At 47.7% G+C, this 25,706-nt stretch overlaps 1 protein-coding gene across 1 annotated transcript in view; it reads right to left on the reverse strand.

The window, feature by feature from the left end:
- CDHR3 (cadherin related family member 3) overlaps positions 1 to 25,706 on the reverse strand; it is a 280,029-nt gene that overhangs the window by 99,202 nt on the left and 155,121 nt on the right. The window contains exons 11-12 of the mRNA XM_085654140.1: positions 21,413 to 21,511; positions 14,063 to 14,292 (exon numbers count right to left, since the gene is read on the reverse strand). Coding sequence (XP_085510266.1) covers positions 14,063 to 14,292; positions 21,413 to 21,511 — 329 coding nt within the window. The remainder of the gene's footprint in view (positions 1 to 14,062; positions 14,293 to 21,412; positions 21,512 to 25,706) is intronic.

The following is a 25,706-nucleotide window of genomic DNA, read 5'->3' on the forward strand; positions in this document are numbered from 1 at the left end:
CAAAACAATGCCTTAAGAAATACATAAATAATATTTTGTACATGATATGTTCCTTCTCATGGTGAGTGGAGGTGGGTTAAGAGGAAGGTGCAGAAGTAGGAAAGTGGAAGTAGGGTGTTCTGTTAATTGGGCATTGTAAAGCTCTGAGTGGAGGAAGAGTGGAGCCCACATGTGGTTCAAAGCAGTGAGAGAGTTGTGCATGCTCGCAGGCTGTTTGGAAGTAACTTAGGGCCTGATGGAGGGTTTGGTGGATGGGTCACCCCGTCAGAAAAATGGATGCTGTCCACCTTATTACAAGTAATGCACTAAGGCAGGTGGGATATCTGTCATGTTTGTAACAGATCAACCCTTCCGCCAACCTCTAAATCAGGCCTGTCGTGAGCAGGAGTTTCTACACAGGATTTAGCAGAAAAGGGTCTAGTGGGGCAATTGAGGGACGTTCCCTAAAAATCAGCTTTAGCTGTCTGTGTGCTGGTGACAATACAAGGAGGTGCATGGTGTGAGTATCAAAAAAAGAATGACTTAGTTTAAAAGGAAGACTTTTTTAACGGCTGCCTACTCACAGGCTGTTACAATGATGCAATTTGCTTAAGTCTTAAGCATTTATTAAAATTTGTCTGCCGTGTAAGCTGCTAACAAGTGCTACATAGATTCTGTAACTGTTGTTTGGCTGCAGTAGCCATGCCATAAATGAAAAATGTAAGATGTTTGGTAGGATTAAACATCACCCTGCGTTCCTGGTTGGTGTCAAGGGTGTTACTGTGTCGGAGAGGAAAAAGATGGGGTCAGATGAAGAAATAAGTTAGACATAAGATTTCTTATTTTGAGGAGTTCCATAACCAAAGGGCCATCCAGCCATGAATGGCAAAGGAGGGAGGAGGATAGAAAAAGAAAAGATGTTAGCAGCATCTGCATTGACGTGGTACAAGATACCAAATGATAATTAAAGACCAGCAAGAGAGGAAATGCATAGAGAGAAAACAAGAAGACCAAGGAATGACCCTTGTGGAATATAAACATGTAGAGCAGTAGGTGATGAATTTGAGGAGCGTCAGAAGTGTGTTTTGCAAGTAGGTCGAGGAGGTTGACATTATCAACTTTCGCTGAAAGGTCAACTATAATCAGGCGAAAGAATGACCAGTTGTTGTGGGGTAAGGTCTGATTCTGAGGGACGGAGTGCTCGGAAGCCATACGGAAGGTGGAAAAGTATGTTGTGATTATTAAGGGGAACAACCTTTACAACGCAACTTTTACAACGCACTACACTTACAACGCATTTTTTACAACGCACAATCCATTACAACACATGACATTACAACGCATGGACTACAACGCATTTTTAGAAACTACCTTTACAACGCATTCCATTACAACGCATACTACCATTACAACGCATACCATTACAACGCATAATATAGTAATTTTTACCCCTATACTATCCAACACTTACCCTACTGTTGCACCCCCTGGAGTTAGAATAGTAATTTTTACCCCTATAGTATCCAACATTTACCCTACTGTTGCACCCCCTGGAGTTAGAATAGTAATTTTTACCCCTATACTATCCAACACTTACCCTACTGTTGCACCCCCTGGAGTTAGAATAGCAATTTTTACCCCTATACTATCCAACACTTACCCTACTGTTGCACCCCCTGGAGTTAGAATGGTAATTTTTACCCCTATACTATCCAACACTTACCCTACTGTTGCACCCCCTGGAGTTAGAATAGTAATTTTTACCCCTATACTATCCAACACTTACCCTACTGTTGCACCCCCTGGAGTTAGAATAGTAATTTTTACCCCTATACTATCCAACACTTACTCTACTGTTGCACCCCCTGGAGTTAGAATAGTAATTTTTACCCCTATACTATCCAACACTTACCCTACTGTTGCACCCCCTGGAGTTAGAATAGTAATTTTTACCCCTATACTATCCAACACTTACCCTACTGTTGCACCCCCTGGAGTTAGAATAGTAATTTTTACCCCTATACTATCCAACACTTACCCTACTGTTGCACCCCCTGGAGTTAGAATAGTAATTTTTACCCCTATACTATCCAACACTTTCCCTACTGTTGCACCCCCTGGAGTTAGAATAGTAATTTTTACCCCTATACTATCCAACATTTACCCTACTGTTGCACCCCCTGGAGTTAGAATAGTAATTTTTAACCCTATACTATCCAACACTTACCCTACTGTTGCACCCCCTGGAGTTAGAATAGTAATTTTTACCCCTATACTATCTAATACTTACCTTAAATGCAATTTAATATTATGCGTTGTAATGGTATGCGTTGTAAAGGTAGTATGCGTTGTAATGGAAATGCGTTGTAAAGGTAGTTTTTAAAAATGCGTTGTAGTGTCCTGCGTTGTAATGTCATGCGTTGTAATGGATTGTGCGTTGTAAAAAATGCGTTGTAAGTCCATGCGTTGTAAAAGTGTGCGTTGTAACGACATACATCCGATTATTTTTTATTTTTTTTTATTTTTTTTTTGAAACCGTTTATTACAGTTTGTAAAAGTTACAGGTATGGGCCTACAACCACTCGGCCGGCCGCTAGAGTGATAAAAACATATTGCATACATACAGTAAGAGTCTCTTGGCAGTGCAGAGTAGCGAAACAGGAGAAATCAATGTTGCAGGCCGCATAGCTCCATGCCCACATTACGGTTCCCTTTTCTCAAAACAAAACAACACAAAAAAACCACACCCGCAAGGCAACCCGCGATCCAAGTGACGGCACGTGCTCCATAAGTGGGGGATCCAAACCAGCAGCAGAACTTTGAAGAGGGGAATGGGAGTAGATCAAAGGCTGGGGGACCGCGTGCCCACGGCCGAGGGAGGGGGGCCATTTAGGGAGACGGAGCAGGCGAGGCAGCCGGTAGCAGTGGCGGCTCACAAATACCCCCGCGGTAAGCGTTCCAGGGGCCCCAGAGTTTCACCCACGCCCCAGGCTTACCCCTCGCCACATACACCACCTTTTCACGAAACATACACCAATCCATATGTTCTTTCCAGGCCAAGACCGCAGGGGGCCTCTGGGATCCCCACAATTGAGCAATATCACGCTTAGCTATCATGTATCCCAGAGTCACCCACCGCGTCTGCGGGACCGAATAGTCATTTGGTTCCCACACATTCAGCAAGCATCTCCTCGCCTCAGGCAACAGCGCGACACGCGTAACCACACGCAGGACCTCATGCACACCACGCCAGAATCGCTCCACCCTTGGGCACTCCCACAGTATATGCATAAAAGTTGCCAACGCACCACAGCCACGCTTACACATTCCGTCACCAGCAAAGCCCATACGTAGAAGCCTTGGCCCCGTCACGTAAACCCGGTGAAGGATCTTAAGCTGGACGAAACGAAGGCGAGCCGGGATGGCCACCTCTTTTGGGGAGGCCACCGCGGAAATCCAATCCTCGTCGTCCAGCTCCAGACCGTCGGCGACCCAGGCCTCGCGGAGACTAGTCAGCAGGCACGATCTGTCGTTGATCAGTTTTTTATATATGAGGGAGATCGTGCTGTCTGGGACATGGCCATCCAGCACTCTGTCCTCCAGGGGGGAAGACTCCGGGATGGACGCGACATCCGGGAAGACGGAGCCCAGCGCATGGCGGACTTGTAGGTAGCGAAAGTACTCCCCGCCCTGCAGCTGAAACTCCGTCTGCAGCGCCGCAAAAGTCTTGAATCCCCCCCTTGTCCAGAGATCTCCCACCGTGCTGATTCCGATCGTGTCCCACTTCTCGAAGCCCTTCGACGTCCACAGGGAGCCCAACCTCTCAGACGCGTACAGCGGTGACGCTCGGGTCAAACGGTCCTTCCACCCCATGGCTGCATTAGCCGCGTGCCAGACACGCACCATGACGCGCGTCGGTCCCGTCAGACGGGAGTCGGGCGCGGCAGAGTAGAGCGCTCGATTGTAGTCGGCACCGGGCAGGAGCATCTTGTCCATCTCAAACGCCGGGTTCAAGGCGGGCCCATAAAGGCCATGATTAATTGCAGCCAATTGGGAGGCCCAGTAATACCGTTTAATGTCCGGGAGGGCGACCCCCCCATCATACCACGGGAGCGTCAGTTTAGCTAGAGCAATGCGTGGCCTCCCGTCCCAGAACAGGCGCCGCTGGAGGCCCTCCACCTCACGGAAATAGCGTGCCGGAACCAAGTCCATAGTATTCTGGAGGGCGTAGAGGAAGCGCGGCAAGGACATCATTTTAAACAAGGCCGCTCGGCCGAGCGGCGAAAGCGGCAGACGCCGCCAGCGCACCACGTCCTCCTTCAAGCGCTGGAGGGGGGGCCGCAAATTCCGCTCATATCGGGCCTCCGGGTCAAGAGTGATATATATACCCAGGTACCGAAACCCCTGGGAGGCAATCTGGATCGGACAGTCCCGTGGCAGGACCGGAGCCTCCCCGGAAAGCACGTATACACAGGATTTCGCCCAGTTGATGACAAGTCCTGAGTTGCGACCGAATGAGCGCAGCACATCAACCAGGACGATCAGTGATTTACGCGGGGAGGCGAGATACAGGAGGATATCATCAGCATAGAGGGACACACGGTCCTCATGCTCGGGGGTCCAGCGGAGACCACGGATGGAAGGGTGCCACCGCAGCCACTCCGCCAGGGGCTCCAGGGCCAGTGCAAACAGGAGAGGTGACAAGGGGCAACCCTGTCGCGTGCCCCGCCCCAGCGCGAATGGGACCGAGACTCGCCCATTCACCACCACCTGCGCCAATGGGCTCGAGTACAACAATTTGACCCAGCTGATAAAGCCCGGTCCAAATCCAAATTTCGCCAGCATCGCCCAGATGTATGGCCACTCCAGCGTGTCAAACGCCATGGTGGCGTCCAAGGACGCCAAGATGGCCGGCTCCCGCACAAACGGGACACGCGCGAGCACCCCGTGCAAGCGCCGCAGATTAAGCGCCGTGTTGCGGTGTGGTATAAAGCCAGATTGGTCTTGGTGGACCAAATCGCCCACCACGCCAACCAACCGGTTGGCCAACACCTTGGCGAGGATTTTCGGCTCCGCGTTCAAGAGCGAGATCGGCCTATAGGATGTGACCCGTTCACGGGGCTTCCCCTCCTTGTGGATCACCACAATGGTGGCCAGACGCTGGTCCGGCGGGAGGGAACCCCGCGAGTGGGCCGCCAGGAACATCGCGCGCAGGTGGGGCGCCAACACATCCGGGCGTAGCTTGTATAGCTCAATGGGAATACCATTGGGGCCCATGGCCTTGCCGGATGCAACCGAGCGAATAGCCAAGGCAATTTCGTCCGAGGTGGGAGGAGCGTCCAGCGAATCCCTGTCCCCCACCGTAAGGGAGGGCAGTGCGATGTCCCGAAGCAGGGCATGGGAATCTTCCTCCGAGCAGGGGGAAACCGGGGAGTAGACTTCGCGGAAATAATCCGCAAAGCAGGAGACAATGGCTTCCGGCTCGGTGACACACGCACCATCCACACTCTCAATCAAAGGAACCACGCGGCTCGCTCTCTCCCTCTTATCCAACCACGCAATCAATTTGCCAGCCTTATCACCCACATCATACAATCGCCCCTGCTGCTCTCTACTGAGGCCCCTGGCCGCCTCCGCGACGAGGGCCCGATAGGCCGCCTGCTTTAGGTGTAGAACATGCAGCTTGGCGTCTGTTACCCCGCTCCCCAGGTCACCCTCCAGTTCTACAATCTCGGCCTCTACCCGGGTCACCTCCTCCCGCTCGCGCCGCCGGGCATGGGAGATAAAGGAGAGGGCCTCCCCTCTAAGAACTACCTTGAAAGCCTCCCACAGGGAGATGGCCGAAGGGACCGACCCCACATTCTCGTCGAAATATCGCTGTAAGGATTTGATCAAATCGGCACGAATGATGGGGTCGCGCAAATACCATGCATTGATTGGAGCCACCCTGCCATCCCCCCTCGGGAAGACATCAAAATGTAACAGCAATGGGGAGTGGTCTGAGATACCCCGCGCCAGATGGCGCACCTCCCCCACCCTCCCTGCATGGGCCGCCGGGACAAGGATGTAATCAAGCCGCGAGAGGCTACCATGGGCACCCGAGTGGAAGGTGTACTGCCGCTGTGCGGGATGCTTTAATCGCCAGCAATCCACCAGGCCCAGCGTGTCTAAAAGGCCGGGCAACCACGCCTGTGCCCGGGGGAGGTCCCTAGGGGGATGGCGATCCATAGACCCAGAAGCTACCGCATTAAAGTCCCCTCCAACCACCAGCAGGCCACTCGGAAGGTCCAGAAGGAGGTGCCCCAGGTCCGCAAATGTGGTGGCTTGTAACCCAGGCGGGACGTACACTGATATAAAAATAAACACTCTACCCTCCATTCTTCCCACCAGAACAGTGTAGCGTCCCCTCCCATCATGGCGCACCTCATCAATCTCCAACGGGAGCGAGTTCTTGATCATAATACCCACCCCCCGCGAGCCCGAAGTGAAGCCAGAATGGGCGGCCAAACGATATCCCCGCCGATTCATTGCATGAAAGGAGTTACCTATAAGGTGCGTCTCCTGCAGGAAGACAACATCTGGTGAAATACGTTTTAAGTACTGCAGGACCACACCACGCTTAATCCTATCCCCCAGGCCGTTAACATTCCATGACAACACAGTCAAATCCCTACCCCCCATCATACGTCGAAACAATCGGTCGTCCCCCACCGAGCATCTTAAAAACAACAACACAGTAGCGGGTTTGCCTTGCGGTGCAAACAAACAACACACCCCCCCCACCCCCCCATCCCAACAGAACTCCCCCCTCCCTGCACCCCTGCATGAGCCCTGACAGCCCCCCCAAAGTGCAGTGTGCCTGTCGCCCCATAGCTAAAAAACTAACTAGTCCCCCAGAGGAGGAGGGAAGCCCCCAACAGACCCCGCACGACCTCCATAGGAGGGGAACATATGCAATCAATAAATAGTGAAGGAACATCGTCCAGGGCAAGGCCTATTCAGTCACCCCTCAATTCTGATCCGGCGGGCCCTCCTCGCCAGCCGCGCCCCCCCGCCCCCCCGGCCCCGATCTCCAGGCAGAGTGTCCAACCAGTCCCCAGCCGCCTCGGGCCGGTCGAAGAAGTGCGTGCGACCATCCACCTCCACCCTCAGCTTAGCTGGAAAAAGCATGGAGTACTTGAGGTTCATGTCCCGTAGGCGACGTTTAACACCAAGAAAACTCTGTCTCTGCTTCTGAACCGCCGGAGTAAAGTCTGGGTAGAAATGCACATCCATGTTGTCAAGCTTGACCGGTCCCTGCTGCCTGGAGGTCTGGAGGATAGCATCTCTGTCCCGAAAATTAAAAATCCGGGCGGGGCACCGGTCTTAGGTCTGCCCCCAGGGACCCGGTGAGCACGCTCCACCGCAAAAAGCTTACTCAGCCCCCCGGGCCGGAGATGGGTCAAGATCAATTCTTCCACAAAAAGATCCGCCGCCTCCGCCTCTCGTCCCTCCGGCACCCCCACAATACGGACATTATTCCTCCGGGCCCGACCCTCGGAATCCTCCAGTCGCCGGTCCATCAGGGCGCTCGCCTGGCCAAGCCGGCGCACCTCCTTCTGGAGGGCCACCACGTCCGTCGTGAGGCTCGTTGTGGTGTGGGCCAGGGAATCGACCCGGTCGTTCGTTTTGGACAAGTCTGCCCTCACAAGGCTCACATCCACCAGGACCGAGTCTATTTTTTGCGCTAGGGTGTCGAAACGCTGGTCCACCGAGGCCTTCATCTCTGCAATGGCGCCCATGACGTCCCGGAGGGTCAGATCCACAGGATGAGCAGATGCCTCCGTCGGGCCCACCGGGGATGCGCGCAATGTCTCCGGAGAACCCTTCTGGAGCGTGTAGCGGTCCATACTGTTAGCTTGGTGCGCCGTGCCACGGCGGGTTGTCTTCACCTTCGCCCGGTCGCCATCTTGTTTGGTGGACATGCTTGCTCTCCCACCGTCGTGCCAATCTCCTCAAACGGGCCGCTATACCAATTCACGGGCTCCGGGGGGGGGGCGGGGGCGACCACCGAACCTCAGGTCAACCCACCGCCGGCGGGTCAGCCGGGCTCCTAGACAAGACCACACCGCCGCACCCCGCTCCGCAACCCAACCTCGCATGAGTGCAAGGAGGGCGCAAAAGCGAAAGTGAAAGTGCGGGGTACGCGAGTCGCCCAGCCCTGCCCGCCGCTGTTGTTCATACATCCGATTATTAAGCAAGATGCTCAAGCACAGGATGTTCTGTAGTCTCAGAAAAGAATGGTAGGTATAAGACAAGGCAATAGATATGGTGCAAAGAAGAGTCAGCAGTAAAGTTTGACTATAGGTAGAACATCAGTACTGAAACATTATGATAAACGGTAGTGAACAGCGTGGCTGAATCGAGGGAACAGGCAAGAATGCGCTGTATATGAGAGGTAGTTTATTTACTGACATCGCAGCTGAACAGGTCAGCATGTGTACAAGAGTGGTCCATGGTCTTGAGTACAGAAATTGGTTCAGCTTGACAAACAGCATGAGGGAAATGAGATCAGCTGTAGGCAGGGGTAGGAGGAGTGGTGTATAACACTGGGAGGCACAGTGTATGATAAAAGGAGAAGTGTATGACTGGGGAGATGATGCAATATCAAGAAGATAGCTAGGAGGGTAGGGGTGTGGCCTAGCCGCGGATCATGACAGCCACACCTTGAGAAGCGCAGCTGCTGGCCCGGTTCCTAATAGGCATGGTGAAACAATTTCTTCCTTTGCTCCTGGTGCCAAGTACGCAAATATTACCAGAGCCTCCAGGAAGTTCGTGCGGATATGATGCTGTTGCGCCTACGACACCGTCACTGATGAGCCGTTCCCCGACGTGGCTTCCCCGGCCGCACCGCCATTGTGGGGGCAGCCTCTATGAGTAGAGCATGCTTTACTGGGCCTGGATCACTTCCTGTCACGGTCTCGAGAGGTGAGAACACTGCCAGAGCAATGCTTTTGTGGCGGGCGGACAGTGGTAGCCCCCGGCCCTGCGAATTGCTGGAGACTGCTGTGGGCCCACAGAGAAGCAGTGAGTGCAACCTTCCTGCTGTGCAGCCTAGGCTTCGGCATACCAGAGTGGGGGGGGGGCACCACACACAGATGCATAGAGAGTGGGGAGCCCCCCTGGCTATTGATATCACACTTGAGGTTGCATGTAGTAGTAAGACGACCACTGAGATGGCAACTTTGCTTGATTTCCCCTTTGTTTCTTTAGAGGATTCCTTAGTAGGCACTAAAAGCCTCAAATAAGGTTTCAGTTCTGACCCCTGCCTGCCAAGTTTATTTGCAAAAGGGGCCGCTATTATTAATCTGTTAGCAAATAAAGTGCTCAACACTTCTTCGACCACAGAAGTGGATCCAGTACAATAGAAGCAAGCTAAAATCCTACCCTAGCTCAAAAAACCTTCAGCTGACCCAAGTGTTTAGGGAAATTATAGACCAATTTCCTTACTTCCTGCTCTTTTAAATGTTTTAGCAACATGGGTAAACCCACAACTCTCCCAATATCTTGAAACTAATGATCTCCTACACTCGAGCCAGTCTGGGTTCTGACCCAATTTCAGAACCGAGATGGCCCTGAAGGAGGTCTTTGAGCATATTAAAGGCACCTTAGATAATGGGGGGAAGGCTGTCTTGCTCATGCTAGACCTGTCTGTGGCCTTCGATACAGTCTCTTATTCAAGGTTGTTTGCCCGATTCCAATCAATTGGGGTCAGTAGCATAGCTTTAAAGTGGCTTTTATCCATTCTGGAAGAGAGAAGTCAGGATACCCCGGTTCTCTTCAGAAGTGCATGAGGTGTCAGATGGCCCCAGGGCTCAGCTCTTAGCCCCAGTCTATTTAATGTCTACCTAACACCCCTAGCCTGGTTAGCTGAGAAGTTAGGAGCAAAAGTGATTTCTTTTGCTGATGAAACTCAGCTGTTGTTTACCTATACAAAAAGAGAGAAGAGATTGTTTTGCAGGCTGTTAAAGAATGCCTTTCATCTGTGTTTCATTGGATGACTGTTCAATTGAAATGCAATGCAGAAAAGACTGAGATAATATTCTTTGGCTCTATCTCACCAGTGTTGTGGCAGACCTTCTGGCCAAATGATGCCCCTCCCACTGGCCCTCAACAGGATGCAAATACGAATTTAGGCATTAAATTTGAGAGGGCTCAGTCTCTTCAATCACAAATTTAATCAGTGGTAGGAACCTGTTTTGGGTTGCTACTAACCCCAGGCGGGTAACTCCGCTCCGCCAGTGTAGTTTGCGGAGATTTTCCTACTCCATTGCGAATGCGGAGTTAGGCAAAACTCCGACTCTGTGGCGGAGCGGAGTTAGGCAGCCCCTCCACCCTGCCAAATGATTTCAAAATGAGGACAGCGAGGAGCAGGAAGAAGAGTGGCCAGGCAGGGGAGGAGGCAGCCATGCAGGTAGGTGCCTTCTTTTAAAAATTTTAAATAATTTGGGAGGGGAAAGGGAGCGGAGTTTTTTCAAACTCCGTGGAGCTCTGCGTAGAGGCACTACACCAGCTCCGCCCGCTCTTAGTTGCTAAACATTTTGAAAAAGTTCCCTCCCTTGCTCTACTTTCCTGCTAAAAATATGGTCATTCAGGCTATGATAACACCCAGACTGGACTATGGAAATGCTTTATACTTGGGTCTTCCAGATTATCTTCTTAATAAACTGCAGGTTGTCTCCTTTGAATCTCCCCGCAAGGTCTTATATTTCCTCTCACTTGAAGGCTCTTCATTGGCTTCCAATACAAAAAAGGATTGTCTTTAAACCACTTGTCCTTGCTCATAAAGCACTGCAGGCCATCAGGGCAAGCTATCTCAGGGAAAGGATGAAAGAGTATGCTCCTTTTAGAATGCTCTGATCTTCTACTGGTCAGTTGGCTAAGTTCCCAAAGATTTATCGGGTGAGTATTGGAGGCAGGTCTTTCTCCTATGTCAGGTTGGTTGCCTAAATTAAAAACGTGGATGTTTCAACAGGCCTGTGCAGATAGCCTTGAAGCCAGCACTCATTTGAGTATCCATGTGCTTTATAAATCTCTTTACTATATCATATCATTTTGACAATGCCATGGCTGTTGCCTCCTCAGCCCTCTTCAGAAGCACAGAATAAATGCAGTGAGGCCATGGTGGGGTCCTCCGCTTCCCAAGGCCTGCAGCAAGGCCTTTTTTAATTACAAACCTAGAGACATGCCCTAGCAGTGGCAACTCGGGGTAAGCCCCCAAGAAATGTAGCGCCCTCTGCCCTCTGGGTGCTTGGTCGAAGTGTGTATTGTGACTGCTGCCACTGGATTCTGGGTAGAGCTCTACTGCATGAGTTGCTTGCTTCCTACACTGCTGCTTCACAGATGCTCACACACTCTGAAGTGTGAGTAAGGCGGGCCAGACGGTGCTCACTAATGGGCCACAGAAAAGCTCACATGAGGCCAGGAGCCTCTGCAGAGCTACCCAACACGTAGATGCTACAAATACCTCAACCTAGGACTGAGTGCTACTACTGCACAAGAGCCCTCAAGTCCACCACCAGCCACACTTGACCAAATCTTAGCAGCCATAATGGACACTATGAAATGTAGTACTCTCAGTCAATCTTCGCCTCCTTAGAGGGGCCACTGTAAACTCTTTGAGAGGCTCCATACAGTGAAAACCACGCTCAAAGACCTGCAGCCTCCGACTGCGGACTTCTATAAGCAGCTGCAGGATCTAATGTCACAGTTCGATTCCTGGTAGCACGAGCAGAAAATATGGACGGAAGAGCTAGGAGAAACAATATCCGTATAGTGTGATTGCCAGATGGCCTAGAAGGGGACAAACCCACTCAATATATTGAGAGTGCTTGCTAGCACAGAGTGTTGCTCCACAGTCCATCTCTTCCTGGTTCATGATTGAAAGGGCGCAACGAGTCCCAGCAAAACCTCCCCCTGCAGAAATCACACCAAGAATAGCACTTCCAGGTAACACCGGCAAAGTCTTGATCTTTACGGACTACACTTTAGCGGTCCAACACTGTAGGGCTAGCTTCATGGAGGTTAATAGAAGGCTTCTAGAGAAGGGCCTAAAAAATTAATTGTTATTCCCCACTATGCTCAAGATCATGACAGACCAACAGACATATTTCTTCGACACTCTTGAGTAACAAAGGACTGGGTTGAAACCTTCGAGGAGTATGGCCCACATGGGGAGGCCAGGGACTCACAATCATCATCCTTGTTGCCTGCAAATCGACTCCTACAGCGGAATTGCAGGAAACCTCGCCACCCGACCCCACCCTCATTAACACAAGCCCTGTGCCACCAACGTAAGGCCGTGGCAGCATTCTTCCAGAGGTCACTGTACTCAGATTTGTTGGGCCCCAGGACTCCAAAAGCAGCATGTCAACAATCCTCCCTGTAGTAATGCACCTAACCTCTGCTGAGATGATTTAACTGGCAACTTCTTGAATGCTTTACCCCCATCCATAGTGGTGGGGTGTGTCTAACCTGCGGTATGCTTGACCTTCTGTATCCACGTTACTGAGACTGTACTTTAGTCTTAGGGGAGCGCAGGGGGTTCTTTAGTGACTGCAGGTCAGGGTCACGAGGCCGGGCCAGCAGAGAGACGACTTGGTATATTGCTGACCAGATGCCAATTTTCGGACACTCTCTGGCTTCTCACACAGGTGCGCTTTATGCTGGTTCCAGTGCAGTGTATGCCTTGTTTACAATGTAATGTTCTAGTTTTAGTTTGTTCTTACTTGCCCAGATAAAATTTGGGTCCCGGGCATGGAGGAGGCGGGGGATGGGTACAGCCAAGAGAGGGTTCTAGTCCTCTAAAGCATACATCTCGTCCCCATCTGAGGCCTCCTGGAATTACTTAACACTGGGGATGACAACATATAAATTCTTGAGCTGGAATTTTCAGGGAATGTCCACTAATAGGGGTATCCACATCTCCATGCTTCAAGAGACCCACCTAATGGTTGCAGAGGGGAGAAATATACAGACATCACAGAGGAAGCACATATGGCTTAAAGAAAATAGAGGGGACTTCCACTGCAAGTGCATGCGAGTGACATCATAGGATTGGTACATCACAGATAGTTTTAATGAGGAAGTAAATGTTGCATCAGATTGAACTTTTTTTCTCTTTTGCTCCCTCCTCCATGTGCCATCAACTTTATGGTGGCAAATGTCCTTTGGTGTTTAAGTGGGAGGGAAAGCATCTAGTTTACCCTAAGTAAAGTAGGACTGGCAGAAGGCAATACTTATATCACTTGTGGTAGAAGATAAAGGGCCTGACTAGGGTTCAGCAGATGGGTTAATTCATCACAATTGGGACGGATATCCCATCTGCCATACTGAAATTGCAGTATATCAAATGGAACTCGTAATACGTTTCTTCTGTCTTGTTTGTGACAGGGTAACCCATCCTCCAAACTCTAAATCAGCCCCTAGATCGTCGGCTTATTGATATGGTCAACATAAAGGGACATTGGCAAGAACAAACCATTTATATTCTCTAATCTCATGATTTAGAGAGCTAGTATGTTAGGAGTTAATAAATCAATGAATGAATGAGCAAACTGATGTATAAGTGAGTCTGGTGGTGAGTAGGAGAGTAAACAAGGGATGAGTTTGGGTAGGTGAATGATTGCATGTATTACTGAGTATGACTGAGTGGCTGGCGGCAGTAAGCACATAAATGAGTACATTATTGAAGTGACATTGCAAGTGCGTGCCCAATTCCCTGATTGAGCCTGTAAGTGAGTGGGTAGGCAAATGAGTTGACCCCTCATAGTGTGTGAGTGTGTAGGTGAATGAGTAAGTCAGAGGTTGTGTGTATGTAACTATGTAAGTAATTGGTACCCTAACTGAGTGAGACAGTGAGCAAAAGGGTAGGTTTGTGGGAGAATGAGAAGGTGGGTAAGGGATATAATTATGCAAGGCACCACAGCAGTAGTTTCTATGACTTTTTGTTTTCCATATAAATTACCATACATAATAATTATAGAACACATCTACCTTCTTTACTTTTTGCTTTGAAAATGAAAACAGACTTTTTTCTACTCACTGTTGCCGTTGAAACTTTGGAATCGGGGTCTGCCGCTTGGACCAGGAGGACATACTTTGGGGTGGTTTCATAGTCTGCAAATGTAATGAGCTGCAGGTTCCCAGTGCTTGGGTCTATCCAAAAGATGTCACTTGAGCCCAGGGTACTGCCTCCAAACTCGATTGAGTATGTAATTCCAATGAAAGGGTAATCCTTGTCCGTCGCGTACACCTGTCCGACCTTTGAGCGTGCTAACAGAGAACACATCCATATCCATCAACGGTGCAAAAGACCAGGAAATAGGAAATAACACAGCAATTTTAAATACAACAACGGAAATCTCTTTATATGGGCAAGCTCTAGTGTGCCACTTGCTATCTACTCTGAGCACTCTCTACAGGCCTTGTTTTTCTTACGAGACATGATATCTTCATGGTTATAAGCTCCATCAGACATGTACACAGGCCCACAATTTTAGCAGACATCCACATTTGAAGACATCTCATTTGCTATTTAACTCTCAAGTGATTTGATGTCTTCCCACACATTGAGCTCCCTGAGTTCTTGCTTCTGCTCAGGTGAATGCAAACACATGACCTCTCTGCAAAATGTATTTTATTTTGTACCCCTCTTCTCTAAATTGCTACAATTAATGCTTACACTTATGGTTTCAATACTTAAATCTACTTTACAAATTGTACAACAATGGTGGTTCTTTCCTTTCCGGAATGGCCCCAGTAAGAAGAATTCTACACACTAAAATGAGAATCTTTGGAGGCTTTGATTTTAGAGATGGAGCTCTGATAAAGAAGTTCCTACAAAATGGCATCTACAGCACTGCAGCAGACTGGCCTGTATTAGAGAGAGGATACAGGGACCTACCTCTTAAAGGATTAATCCCAGATTAGGGTTAAATACTTTTCTCTTTATCCAGTGGGTATCTCTGACAATCATGAACGATCCGCATTTCAGTGTGTTCCTTTGTTTGATGAAGTCTACATCGGTTCTGAGACCTATTGGTGATATCATTAACTTTAAAGGAACATCTCAATGACCACTTATGGGTCCTCCGCCCACTGGGATTGACATTGATCCTTCTCATACTTTGATCACATTTACATGGGATTTGAGAGCTGTTCTGACAACATTCACTAGATAGCCCACTTAAGGAGCATCTCAATGACTATTGGTAGGCCCTTCCACCTCTTTCAGCCTCTGTGGCAGTAAATATGATTGGGTCAATTTCTCCCTTACTATGATGCAGAAGCTCGATCGTTACCTCATCCTCATCTCTGCCACCCTTGTTCCGAATTCCATTATTCACCACACTCAATTGCGCAAAAGCCACGTTTTGGCTACTGAAAGACATACGTACATGCATGTGTATGTTGTATCTCTTATCAGAAGAAAACTGTTACCTTGAGCAGATCAAACAAACACATCTACACAAGTGCATTCATTCGTGTAAAGAGACTCACATCACACTCACATCAAAAACCATCTAGGGAAAGAGGACGAAAAAGGAAGAGAAGCAGGGCAGGTGGGCAACAGTAAAAGATAGAGGAGGAGAGGAGCCCAAGTGTAGGCCTATAAACTGCTAGCTGAGGACTGATATCCAATATGGAAACAATTGGTGTTTTTTAAGATGTCAATGTAAAACCCTAACACAGTTGACCATATAGAGACACCTCTGTTAGTCGTGTCCAAGTATCAGGGTCCCGGGTTGGATGATAGGAGCTGTGCATCTGTATGTTACTGTTTTACATGAGTGACAGTAGAGGTCTGTGCAGGTAAGCGCGTGGGACCGAGTGTGGGGGATTCGACAGACGACAACAACGGAAAATTATTTATTTGTTTAATTTTCCCTTGTTGTTGTCTGTTGAATCCCGCCCACTGTGCACCTGCACGGGCCGCTACTGAAGAGGAAATGTGCACATGGTGGCATCTTGGCTCTGCAGAAAGTTAGTAACTGTCAAGTACTAAACGATTGGCAGTGTGACCAGTTAAAAGGGAAACGCCATGATTTTAACACACTTCTAAACTTTAACAAGGTTAGGTTACTTGCGTAATGATAATGACAGACGCAAATGGTTCCACTCAAAAGCTGAAGCAGTTGAAAAGAGCCCGCCTCCCGTTCTAACTGTGCTGACCTCAAGGAACTGGCAGGGTAGTGCCATTTAAAAGTTCTTACAGCAAGCAATGACGTTAATATTTAATCACTTTGTGTGCCAAACACAATGATTTGAAAACGAACCATGGTTGAATTGGCAGCCAGTGCAGTAAAGCAACAGTGAGACATGCATGATCATGTCTAGGCAAGTCAAGAACCAATCTAGGTGCAGCATTCTGTAAAAGCTGCAGTCTGTAGCTGGTAACCCAGGTAAGGTGTGTTGCAATAGTCTGCCTGGGAAGACATAAAGCTTTCAAAGTAATGATCGTGTGCCAGATGTACTAAGCTTTTTACCAGTTGCAAACCCTCTGATTTGGTGAATTTTATGATACTGAATCGCAAAATGTGATGAGAAATGGTTACTGATTTTGTATTTAGAACGGTTGTGATTTGGGCATTCCCTTCCAAGTAAAGAACTGGTACTTTATGTATCTGCTTTGCGACTAGAATTGTTAATAAGTTGCCAACTCTCAAGGTGAGTTGGTAACTCATCCATGATCTTTTCAGGTTTACAAATTGGAGTGGCAGCTTCAGGGGGAGTGCAAAGTGGCCCAGAAGACCACTGCCAACTCTCAATGTAGTTTTTCAAAACTGATTTATTTTTAAAGAAGCCTTACTTACTTTAAGGAAATCAGGCTGCTTTAAAACAAAAAGGTTTTAAGTTTTGGAATGTAAATACAAGCATGGCGAGCTCCTGTGCCTTGTAGCAAATCAGAGGGAGCAGGGTCGGCTCCTCCGCTATGGCGGAGGAGCGTTGCCCCACTGGTGAAATTCCAGCACACAGAAGAAAATAAAATGACAATAAAATTATTTTATTGTCATTTTATTTTTCACTTTTAGCCGCGACCACGAGTCTGGGACAGGACGGGCCCATGTCTCTGCATCAACAGGGGGAGTGGTAGTAGTAGACACTGAAGTGCGCATGTAGGTTTGGCCAGCCGTCCATGGCCGGCCAAACCTACATGTGCACTTTGATATCTCCAGGTTGTTCCTGGGATGTATTATCAGTGCTCAGGGCACAGGCTCTCAGTCCCCACAGAGCGTTAAACTGGCCCTCTCCGCCCAATCCCAGCGCTTCTCTCATGCTGGGAGAGGGATTGGGTGGGGTCTGCAAAGCGCGGCCTGCAAGGATGCAGAAGAATGCAGGCTGGCAGCGAAAGGTAAGTGCTTGAACCTTTTTATTTGTTATTTTTTCCCCTGTGCTGCCCCCACTGCCCCCCAAGTCAGATAGGCAGCAGACACTGCTGGGAGGGAGTCGCAATTTGTGACTGGCCTCTTGAATCTTCAGGAGCCAAGTCGTTCTGCAGACCCTTCTGAATCGTTATGTAACAAACTGACCTAATGCTACATAGCTCCGTTCGCAAAATATTCCTGGGATCCGAAATAATCGTTATTCAAATTGCAACAGTTGCTGCGAATACAGTTTTAATGCATATGGCGCTGTATGAAAACAAAAAAAGAAGTGAAGAGAGGAGATATCGCCGCCAGAGAGTCACTTTTAGCGATGTTCTGGTGGCTATATCCCCTTCTTATTTGCAAAGTGGCGTTAAGCCACATAATGTGACTTAACGCTGTCTTGTAAATAAGGCGCTTTTTCATGCTTCACTTAGCATGAAATGGGTGTGCAATAGGTGTTGCAGTGGACGTTCCTCCGCAACACCCATTGCTTTTTTACACTGCCCCATATTTACAAGGCTGCGCCAGCGCCAAAAACTAAGATCCGGTAATACCCGCTCTTAGACTGGCAATACGAGGAGAAATAATTAATTTCTCCTCCTTTTTTTGCAATTTCCATGTGCGCTGCATTCTGCAACACACATGGAAAGAGCAAATTGCCATTATTAATTGCTTATATGCAGGAAGGTGTGCCTTCCTGCACATAAACAATCACCCCTGCAGCGCAGGCACCCTTGCAGCGAGGCGCAAAGGTGCCTGCGCTGGCGCTAGGCAGCTGTATTAGCTCCCGCACTAGGGGAAACACAGGGGTGTGTTGTATTTCTGTAAATACGACACATCCCTGCGTTTTAAAAATGTTGGAGCGCTGCGTTTTCAATTTTGGAGTAACACCACGCTCTGGCATTTTGTTGTAAATATCCCCCACAGTTTGGAATTGGAAGGAGCACAAACGTGTGACTGCACTGACTTGATCATGCATGTTCAATTTTTTTTTTTTTAAACTTGTGTTTATTATCATTAAAGTTAGGGCATTGCACAATCACAGTAATATTTATACTAATGCATTCTATTGGTACATTATCAGACTTCAACGCTCATAACACTGTTACATCTTAATAGTTGTCAGATCCCATCTACGGACCCATGAATATCGCCTCTCCCCCTCCCTGCTTCACATGGGAACATCCTCATTCGGCAACTCCGGTGGTTCACAGATAAAGCCCCTGTACTTGTTCCAGGCCCCCCAAACCTTCCCCCACTTCTGTGGACAACCTCGGTTAATATATGTAGTTTTCTCTGCTACCATTGCTTCATCCATGTCCCCACACCATGCCCTGACCCTCGGCGGGTGTCTGGTGCCCCACAGCCTGGCTATATTCCGTTTGGCGACCATCATGCCTAATGTGGCCCAGTCCTGTGCCGGATGGTTTAGATCATTTGGCTCCCATATATTCAGCAAACATCTTTTTGGTTCAGGTGTTACCGACACCCCCTCCACTTGTGAGATAGTCCGCATTACCGCCACCCAGTACTCCATAATCCTCGGGCACTGCCATACAGTATGATAAAAAGTCCCCTCCATTCCGCATTCCCGCAGACAATACGGGTGTGAGGCACTCCCAATTTTGTGTAAGGTCAATCTAGTGAAGTATACCCGGTGCAGTATCTTCAACTGTATTAGTCTCAATCTAGAGGGTATTGCAACTTCCCGTGGTGACGAGAGTGCCGTCTGCCAGTCCGAGTCATCCATGTCCCCAAGGTCTGCAGACCATTTGACCTTCAGCGCCTGTGTCGGGTCAGGTAGGTTATTAACTAATTTACGGTAAGTGAAGGAGGTGGCCTTTTTCGTCATGTAGTCAGTGAGGAGTCTGTCCTCTAATGGAGAGGCCTCCGGTAAGACGGTATTGGGCGGAATTGCTGCCTGCAGTGCATGCTTAATCTGTATGTATCTGAAGTGTTCAGCCGTGGCCAGCTCATATTGCTCCTGCAGGCGTTCGAACGCCACCACCCCACCCTTCACCCATAGGTCCCCTACCGTAGAAATGCCTATGGCGTCCCAGGCGTTGAACCCTTTACTCTTTCTAAGCTTTCCCAGCCTTCCTGTATCCCACAGTGGCGTAAGCTGTGTGATAACCCCCTGCCATCCCAGTTTCTTTTGCGCCATGTACCAGACGTCTACCGTAAGTGCCGTCGGGCCAATCAGTATGCATGTTCAATTTTAAATCAATTTTGATACCAAGATTCTTTACAGAAGTGACAGGGTCCCCTAGAGATTGTACTCAGAGTGAAGTATGGACCAATGGAAGTAGATTCTCTGTTTTGTTACCATTCAAATTCAGTCTATCATGGCACATCAAAATATCTATTGTAAGAGGCAGTTGTAAAAGTTGATGATGGAAAAGTCACAATCTTTAGTGACTTTTTTACACAATCTGCATATCATAGGTATATATAAGATGTGCTGCTGAAAGTCTGAATAAGGTGACAACAAGATTGAGCCTTTAAAGATGCCTTAACTCAGATGTTGAGGTGATGAGCCATAAGGGTATTAGTGCCGCTTGTTGAGTTCTTAAATCTAAGAAACTCTGAAAGCAAACCACAGCAGCACCCTGGACACCAAGCTCAACGAGTCCAGAATCCAATTTGATGATCTATGGTGTCAAATGCCACAGACAGATCCGGTAGCATCAGGGCAATCGAATGACCATAGCAGCAACTACAACCATCTGAGTATTGCACGCTGAAGAAATCCTGCCAGCATTGTGTGGAGAACGTTGTTTTTCTCTGCAAACTGCTGCAGTTGTTTGTAAACTGAGTTACTGGATCAGAGGAGCAGAGTTGGATGGATTTATTTTCTTTCAGCTTCTGGAGCTTCGAAACTGGGCAAGCCCAGTTACATCAAATTAGCTGATGGACATTCTCACTACTTTCTTGACCACCGACTGTCACCTTACTGCTTGTGCCATTGAGAAGGACCCCACTTCTTCTACATGTGGTTCTATGAATATGCAAATTAATGGAATGGGATTGAATATCAATGATAAAAATACAGACATGATCTGTTAACTTCTATTTGTTGTGACTGGTATTGCTCTGCAGAATTCAATAGAATCCTGGATTCTCTCTCCACTTCCTTTCTGGTTGAAACAGGCAAATCACAAGCAGCAGCATGATTCTTCCAAGGATGCCCTTTTCAATCTGCTTTTCTTGGTGGAGTTGGCATGTGCACCTGGAGGTAGTGTACACAGTCTGGAGGCAAAGATCCCTTCAATAGTTACTGTTTGCATCACAATTGTCTAGGAAAGAGATGCCAGAGACTGTGGAGGGAGGGGCCTAGCATTCAGAGATGCATTGGAATCAGAGAATGACTTGGCCATCTGGTTGACATCATGCTGCTCTGTAGATTCCAACACCAGGCCCCAGAGGAAGATATAGTGCAGCCAAATGAAACATCACTTTGATAGTGTTTCCTGATGGCTGATCAAAGTCCGTGTTTCTGCTCAAAACCGCTGTTGATGCAGGCCTTCGAGAAACTTCCTTCTTCCTCATTGCATGGTCTAGTGACCAATCACCAAGTAGCATTTCTCCACAGATGCATGTAAGTCTATTGTACTACACATGTGCCTGGTGTAGAATGTGTGGAGACTCTTTACATATATCAGTCATATTGAATTCTATTATGACATAAATCATATTATGACATGAAATATATAAACCCAAGAACAACAGTTATATTTCTTATTTTCTTGGCCCTCAAACATTGGTTACAGGTTTATTTTTCTTCTTCTTCTATTATTACAATACTGTTTGCATTGAGATTAAATATAAATAAGAGGCGAGGATTGTTTAACTTCAATTTTCTACCAAATCTTCTGCATTTTTTCATGCCGACCATTGAAATGTTACTTGGACGACTTGGTATTAATAATTAGGGAATTAATGTCAGCTTCCATGAGTACACACAATGATGTGAGATGTCCTCAGATGAAAGATTTACCTTGCATCTAGGAGTGATCATTACTTACGTGGAGAAAGTTCAGAAACATTAAATGTGTAAGATGTGCTATTGAAGACTGGAGGGTATTCGTTCACAGGCGTCGTTTTTACATAAATGTACAGAAAATCTGGAATACAAAAGATAGAAATTAAGGGTATCTTTTCCCCTTCTCCTTCAAATGTAAAACAATCTTATTAACATGAAGGGTTGCCTCAACGAACCGATGGCATTCAGAAACCCTGTGATATGGCAAAAGAGTATATATGGGTATGTTGTGGATTTCATTATAAGACCGGAGGCTACATTATGCATTAATCTTTTAATGCAGTCACAAGCAGCCACACTACATCATAAAGCAAAACAGTTCTAGAACAGAACACAAATAGTATGAAGGGCATGAGCACCAAACAGACTGCCTCTTTTAAATGCGGCTCTCAAGCAGATAAGTTCATTTTATACTCTCTCTTATTTTCTACTTTGTACTGTTTATTAACCATTTTGTATTGACTTTAGATTCATTATTATCATAGACTTGTCATGTGATGTCATTGTTTGGGGTCTTTCTCCTCATTTCCCCCCCACCTCCCACTGATTTCCAATCTATGGTTGTCACCCCCTGCCCTCCCCTTACCGGAGCTTGCCTCCACTTCTACCTCGGCGGGTCCGCACCTTTAACGTGGGGGTCCTCCTGTCGCATTGTCCTTCTCAAAAGAAACAAACCACTCGCGTTAATCACGCGGGTCAAGCTCCTTATCCCGCGCTTTAAGCCCGATCGGTTTATGACCTGTGACACTCCTTTTTAATCGACGCGGGAGCCTCGCGTCCTTCACTAACTTCTTTTAGACTCCTCAGACTCGTTTGTTAAGCCCCCTCCAAGTCCCTTAGAGGAACGCACCTTAGCGAGGGCAGCGCAACGCGGTTATGTTGCTAACTGCTTTCTTTTAATCTCGGCAGCAGCTGACTCTCGAGCGCTTTTACGAGCACTTGCTGACAGTACCAGCTGCTGCCGAAGGCTGTGCCCCATAAGCGTCTTTTTCCTTTCCCATTACACCAGCAGAATTTTACTAATTCTTGCATAAAAAAAAGGGGGAAAACTTGTCACTTATTATTTGGCAATTTAAAAATAAAAAAAGTTAAAAAAAGGGGGAAACTTGTTACCTATTACTGCCTTTAATACGTAACCCTAACTATCATAATGTCTGATTCAGACTCTGATGCTGCTGCATCTTGCTCCCCTAACTTCAATAGTGAAGCTTTTAAAAATGTTATTCAGAAAGAGATGAGGTCTTGCATGTTTGACACCTTTAAAGAGGTCATGCCATCAAAACGACCCCTCCCCTTTCAGGACGAAGTCCACGAAATACCCGTTGCTGGTAAATTAACACCTATTAACCAGGGGAAAAGAGTGAAAAAAAGTAATAACACTGAGCCATATTTAAAGAGCACTATGGGAGGTCCTAGCATCTCAACTGTCTTGGGAGGCCTTGGCGTCTCAAATATTGTGGGAGGTTGTCGCACCTCAAACGCTACAGGTGTCCTTAGCGGCACAAATCATTCAGGTGTCCATCGCGGCACAAATCATTCAGGTGTCCACGCGGCACGACCTACATGGGTGTCCCTAGCGGCACAAATTATCGGAGTGCTCATACCATACCTGATGATGATTCTGACGATGAAGATAAGTTCCCTAATCCTTATGATGAGTTTGTCCTTGACTTGGACGATGAGGAACTAGACTTCATTAGTCAAACTGATGACGAATCACCATCCTCATCTAAAAAATTTCATTCTCGACCCTTTGGGCGAGGAAATGTTTTCACCACTTAACATCTCCCACACCAGGAGTTCAGAATGGTTCCCACAAGACCATGTGGCTAAATTCAATAAAAGATGGCTCAGGAACACCCTGGAGACCCAGACTTGTAGTACATTCAGGTCCGAATGCACTAGACCGGCAATTCAAGACAAGGTCTGTCAGACCCCCAACCTTGATCCCGACCTGATAAAATTCTTGTTCAAACTGGGTAAGGACCCTAGAAAGGGTATGGAGAAATCCCTCAAGGACTGCCAGGATCGCCTCCTCGACATCCTGGGACCTTTCACTAGAATTCTTGATACAGCTGAGCAATGTCATATTAATGACACCCCCCCTTGACACAGATCTTATCAGAGGGTGGAGCCAGAGGGCCTTGGTCCTTCTTGGCAATGCTAACTCTAGCCTCAATATCGAAAGGAGGAGAGTTATCCTCTCCAAGATAAACCCAAAATTGGGGGATATGGCAGAGAAGGAACCCTCTGAAATTCCAAAAGGACTCCTCTTTGGCGAGGATATGATTAAATCAATCAGTAAATATGTCTCCACCTTCACAGCCTTCGACAAAGCCCAGACCAATATGAGACGTGTTTTAATTCCAACCTTTCTGGAAGGGCTGGAAGAAGGGGCCTTTCTTCCGGCCATGGCAACCAAAGGCCCTTTGCAAGGTCCAGAGGCTCTGGAAGAGGTTTCTTCACATCCAACGCACAATTCTATCCTCAAAGAGGAAGAGGTTCGAGGAATAGAGGATTCAGATCCCGTTGCGCTCCCATTAACACCAACCTTCAAAGTAAGTATACCTATCACTCCTGCTTCCCCCCCAAAGGTAGGTGGCAGACTTAAATTCTTTTACCACATATGGGAAAGCTTGACTCAGGACCCTTGGGTTTTGGAAACCGTTCGAGGTTTCAAAATAGACTTTACCCTTACCCCTGTTCAAACTTACACCCTGAAGGTTCTACCTCTCCCAGAGGATCAGCACAAAATTGTAGAAGAAGAGATTGCCTCTATGCTTCAAAAAGGCCCAATCTTAGAAGTTCCCTGGAGTTTAAAGAGGTTTGTAAGCACGCTTTTTCTCGTTCAAAAAAAGGACAAAGGTTGGAGATCCGTCATAAACCTACGGGAATTGAACAAATATCTGGTCTACAGACATTTCAAAATGGAGGGTATACACCTCCTAAGAGACCTTCTTTTACAGGGAGACTGGCTGGTCAAGCTGGACTTAAAGGATGCCTACTTTACCATTCCTATGGCCAAAGAACACCAACCCTTCCTTCAATTCACTTGGAAGAATCGGTTCTTTCAATTTCAAGCTTTCCCTTTCGGTCTTTCCTCTGCCCCTTGGTTCTTCACCAAGATCAGGAGGACTATCGCCCTCCTTCTAAGGGAAAGAGGTATTCGCTTAATTATTTATTTGGACGACATTCTCATTATGTCCCAACAGCACTCTCAACTCATGAAGGACCTGAACACTGCTATGAATCTCATAGAGAGTCTAGGGTTCATTATAAACTGGGAAAAATCAATCCTTACCCCCTCCAGATCCCTGGAGTTCCTCGATTTTACAGTGGACACGTCAAAATGTCTCCTCTTACTACCCCCAAAGAAAATTGCCAAGATTCGCAAATAAATCAGATTTGTTCTAAAAAGAGATTCTTTAACGCTGAGAGAACTAGCCAGACTTATAGGTCTCCTTTCATCTTCTATTCAAGCCATCTTCCCAGGACCTCTCAACTACCGGGCACTTCAGAGAATAAAGGGGAAGGCTCTCAGATCTGGCCTGTGGTACGGGGACCTAGGAAATTTGGATCAAGAAGCCAGGTCGGAGCTCTCCTGGTGGTTGTAGAATTTGGATGCCTGGAATGGCAGGGCAATCTTGGGCTCAACTCCAGAGTTCGTGCTGGAATCAGATGCGAGCCTTCATGGTTGGGGCGCTTGCCTCCTCAACCAAGACACTGGCGGTGTTTGGTCTCTTGCGGAGACCTCCCACCACATACATTTTCTGGAACTTACGGCAGGCTAATACGCTCTTATGAGCTTCAGACACTCACTTCAAGGGAGATGTTATATTGAAGATGGACAACATCTCCGCGGCTTCCTACATCAACCGCCTAGGCGGGACGAGATCACCCGACCTCTCCAAATTAGCAAAGAAACTCTGGATGTTTTGCTTAGAGCACAAGATTGCTTTAAAGGCAGAGTATCTCCCTGGAAAATCCAATTTTTCGCAGATTGGAACTCGAGATTCCTCTCAGACTTCAGCGATTGGAAACTCAACGTGAATGTTTTCAATGCCTTGAATCGCTTCTGGGGTCCCCTCGACGTCGACTTATTTGCGAGCAGACTAACCTTCCAGTTAGACAAATACTTCAGCTGGATGCCGGATCTGGGCACCTTTGCTGTGAACGCATTTCTTCAGTCTTGGTCAGATCTCCAGGGTTACGCCTTTCCTCCCTTTGCCATGATTCAAAGGGACCTCCAGAAAGTGAGACAGGACCATTGTTCTTTG

Source organism: Triturus cristatus, chromosome 4_1 (genome assembly GCF_964204655.1).
Source record: "Triturus cristatus chromosome 4_1, aTriCri1.1, whole genome shotgun sequence".
In the NCBI taxonomy this organism is placed as follows: Eukaryota; Metazoa; Chordata; class Amphibia; order Caudata; family Salamandridae; genus Triturus; species Triturus cristatus.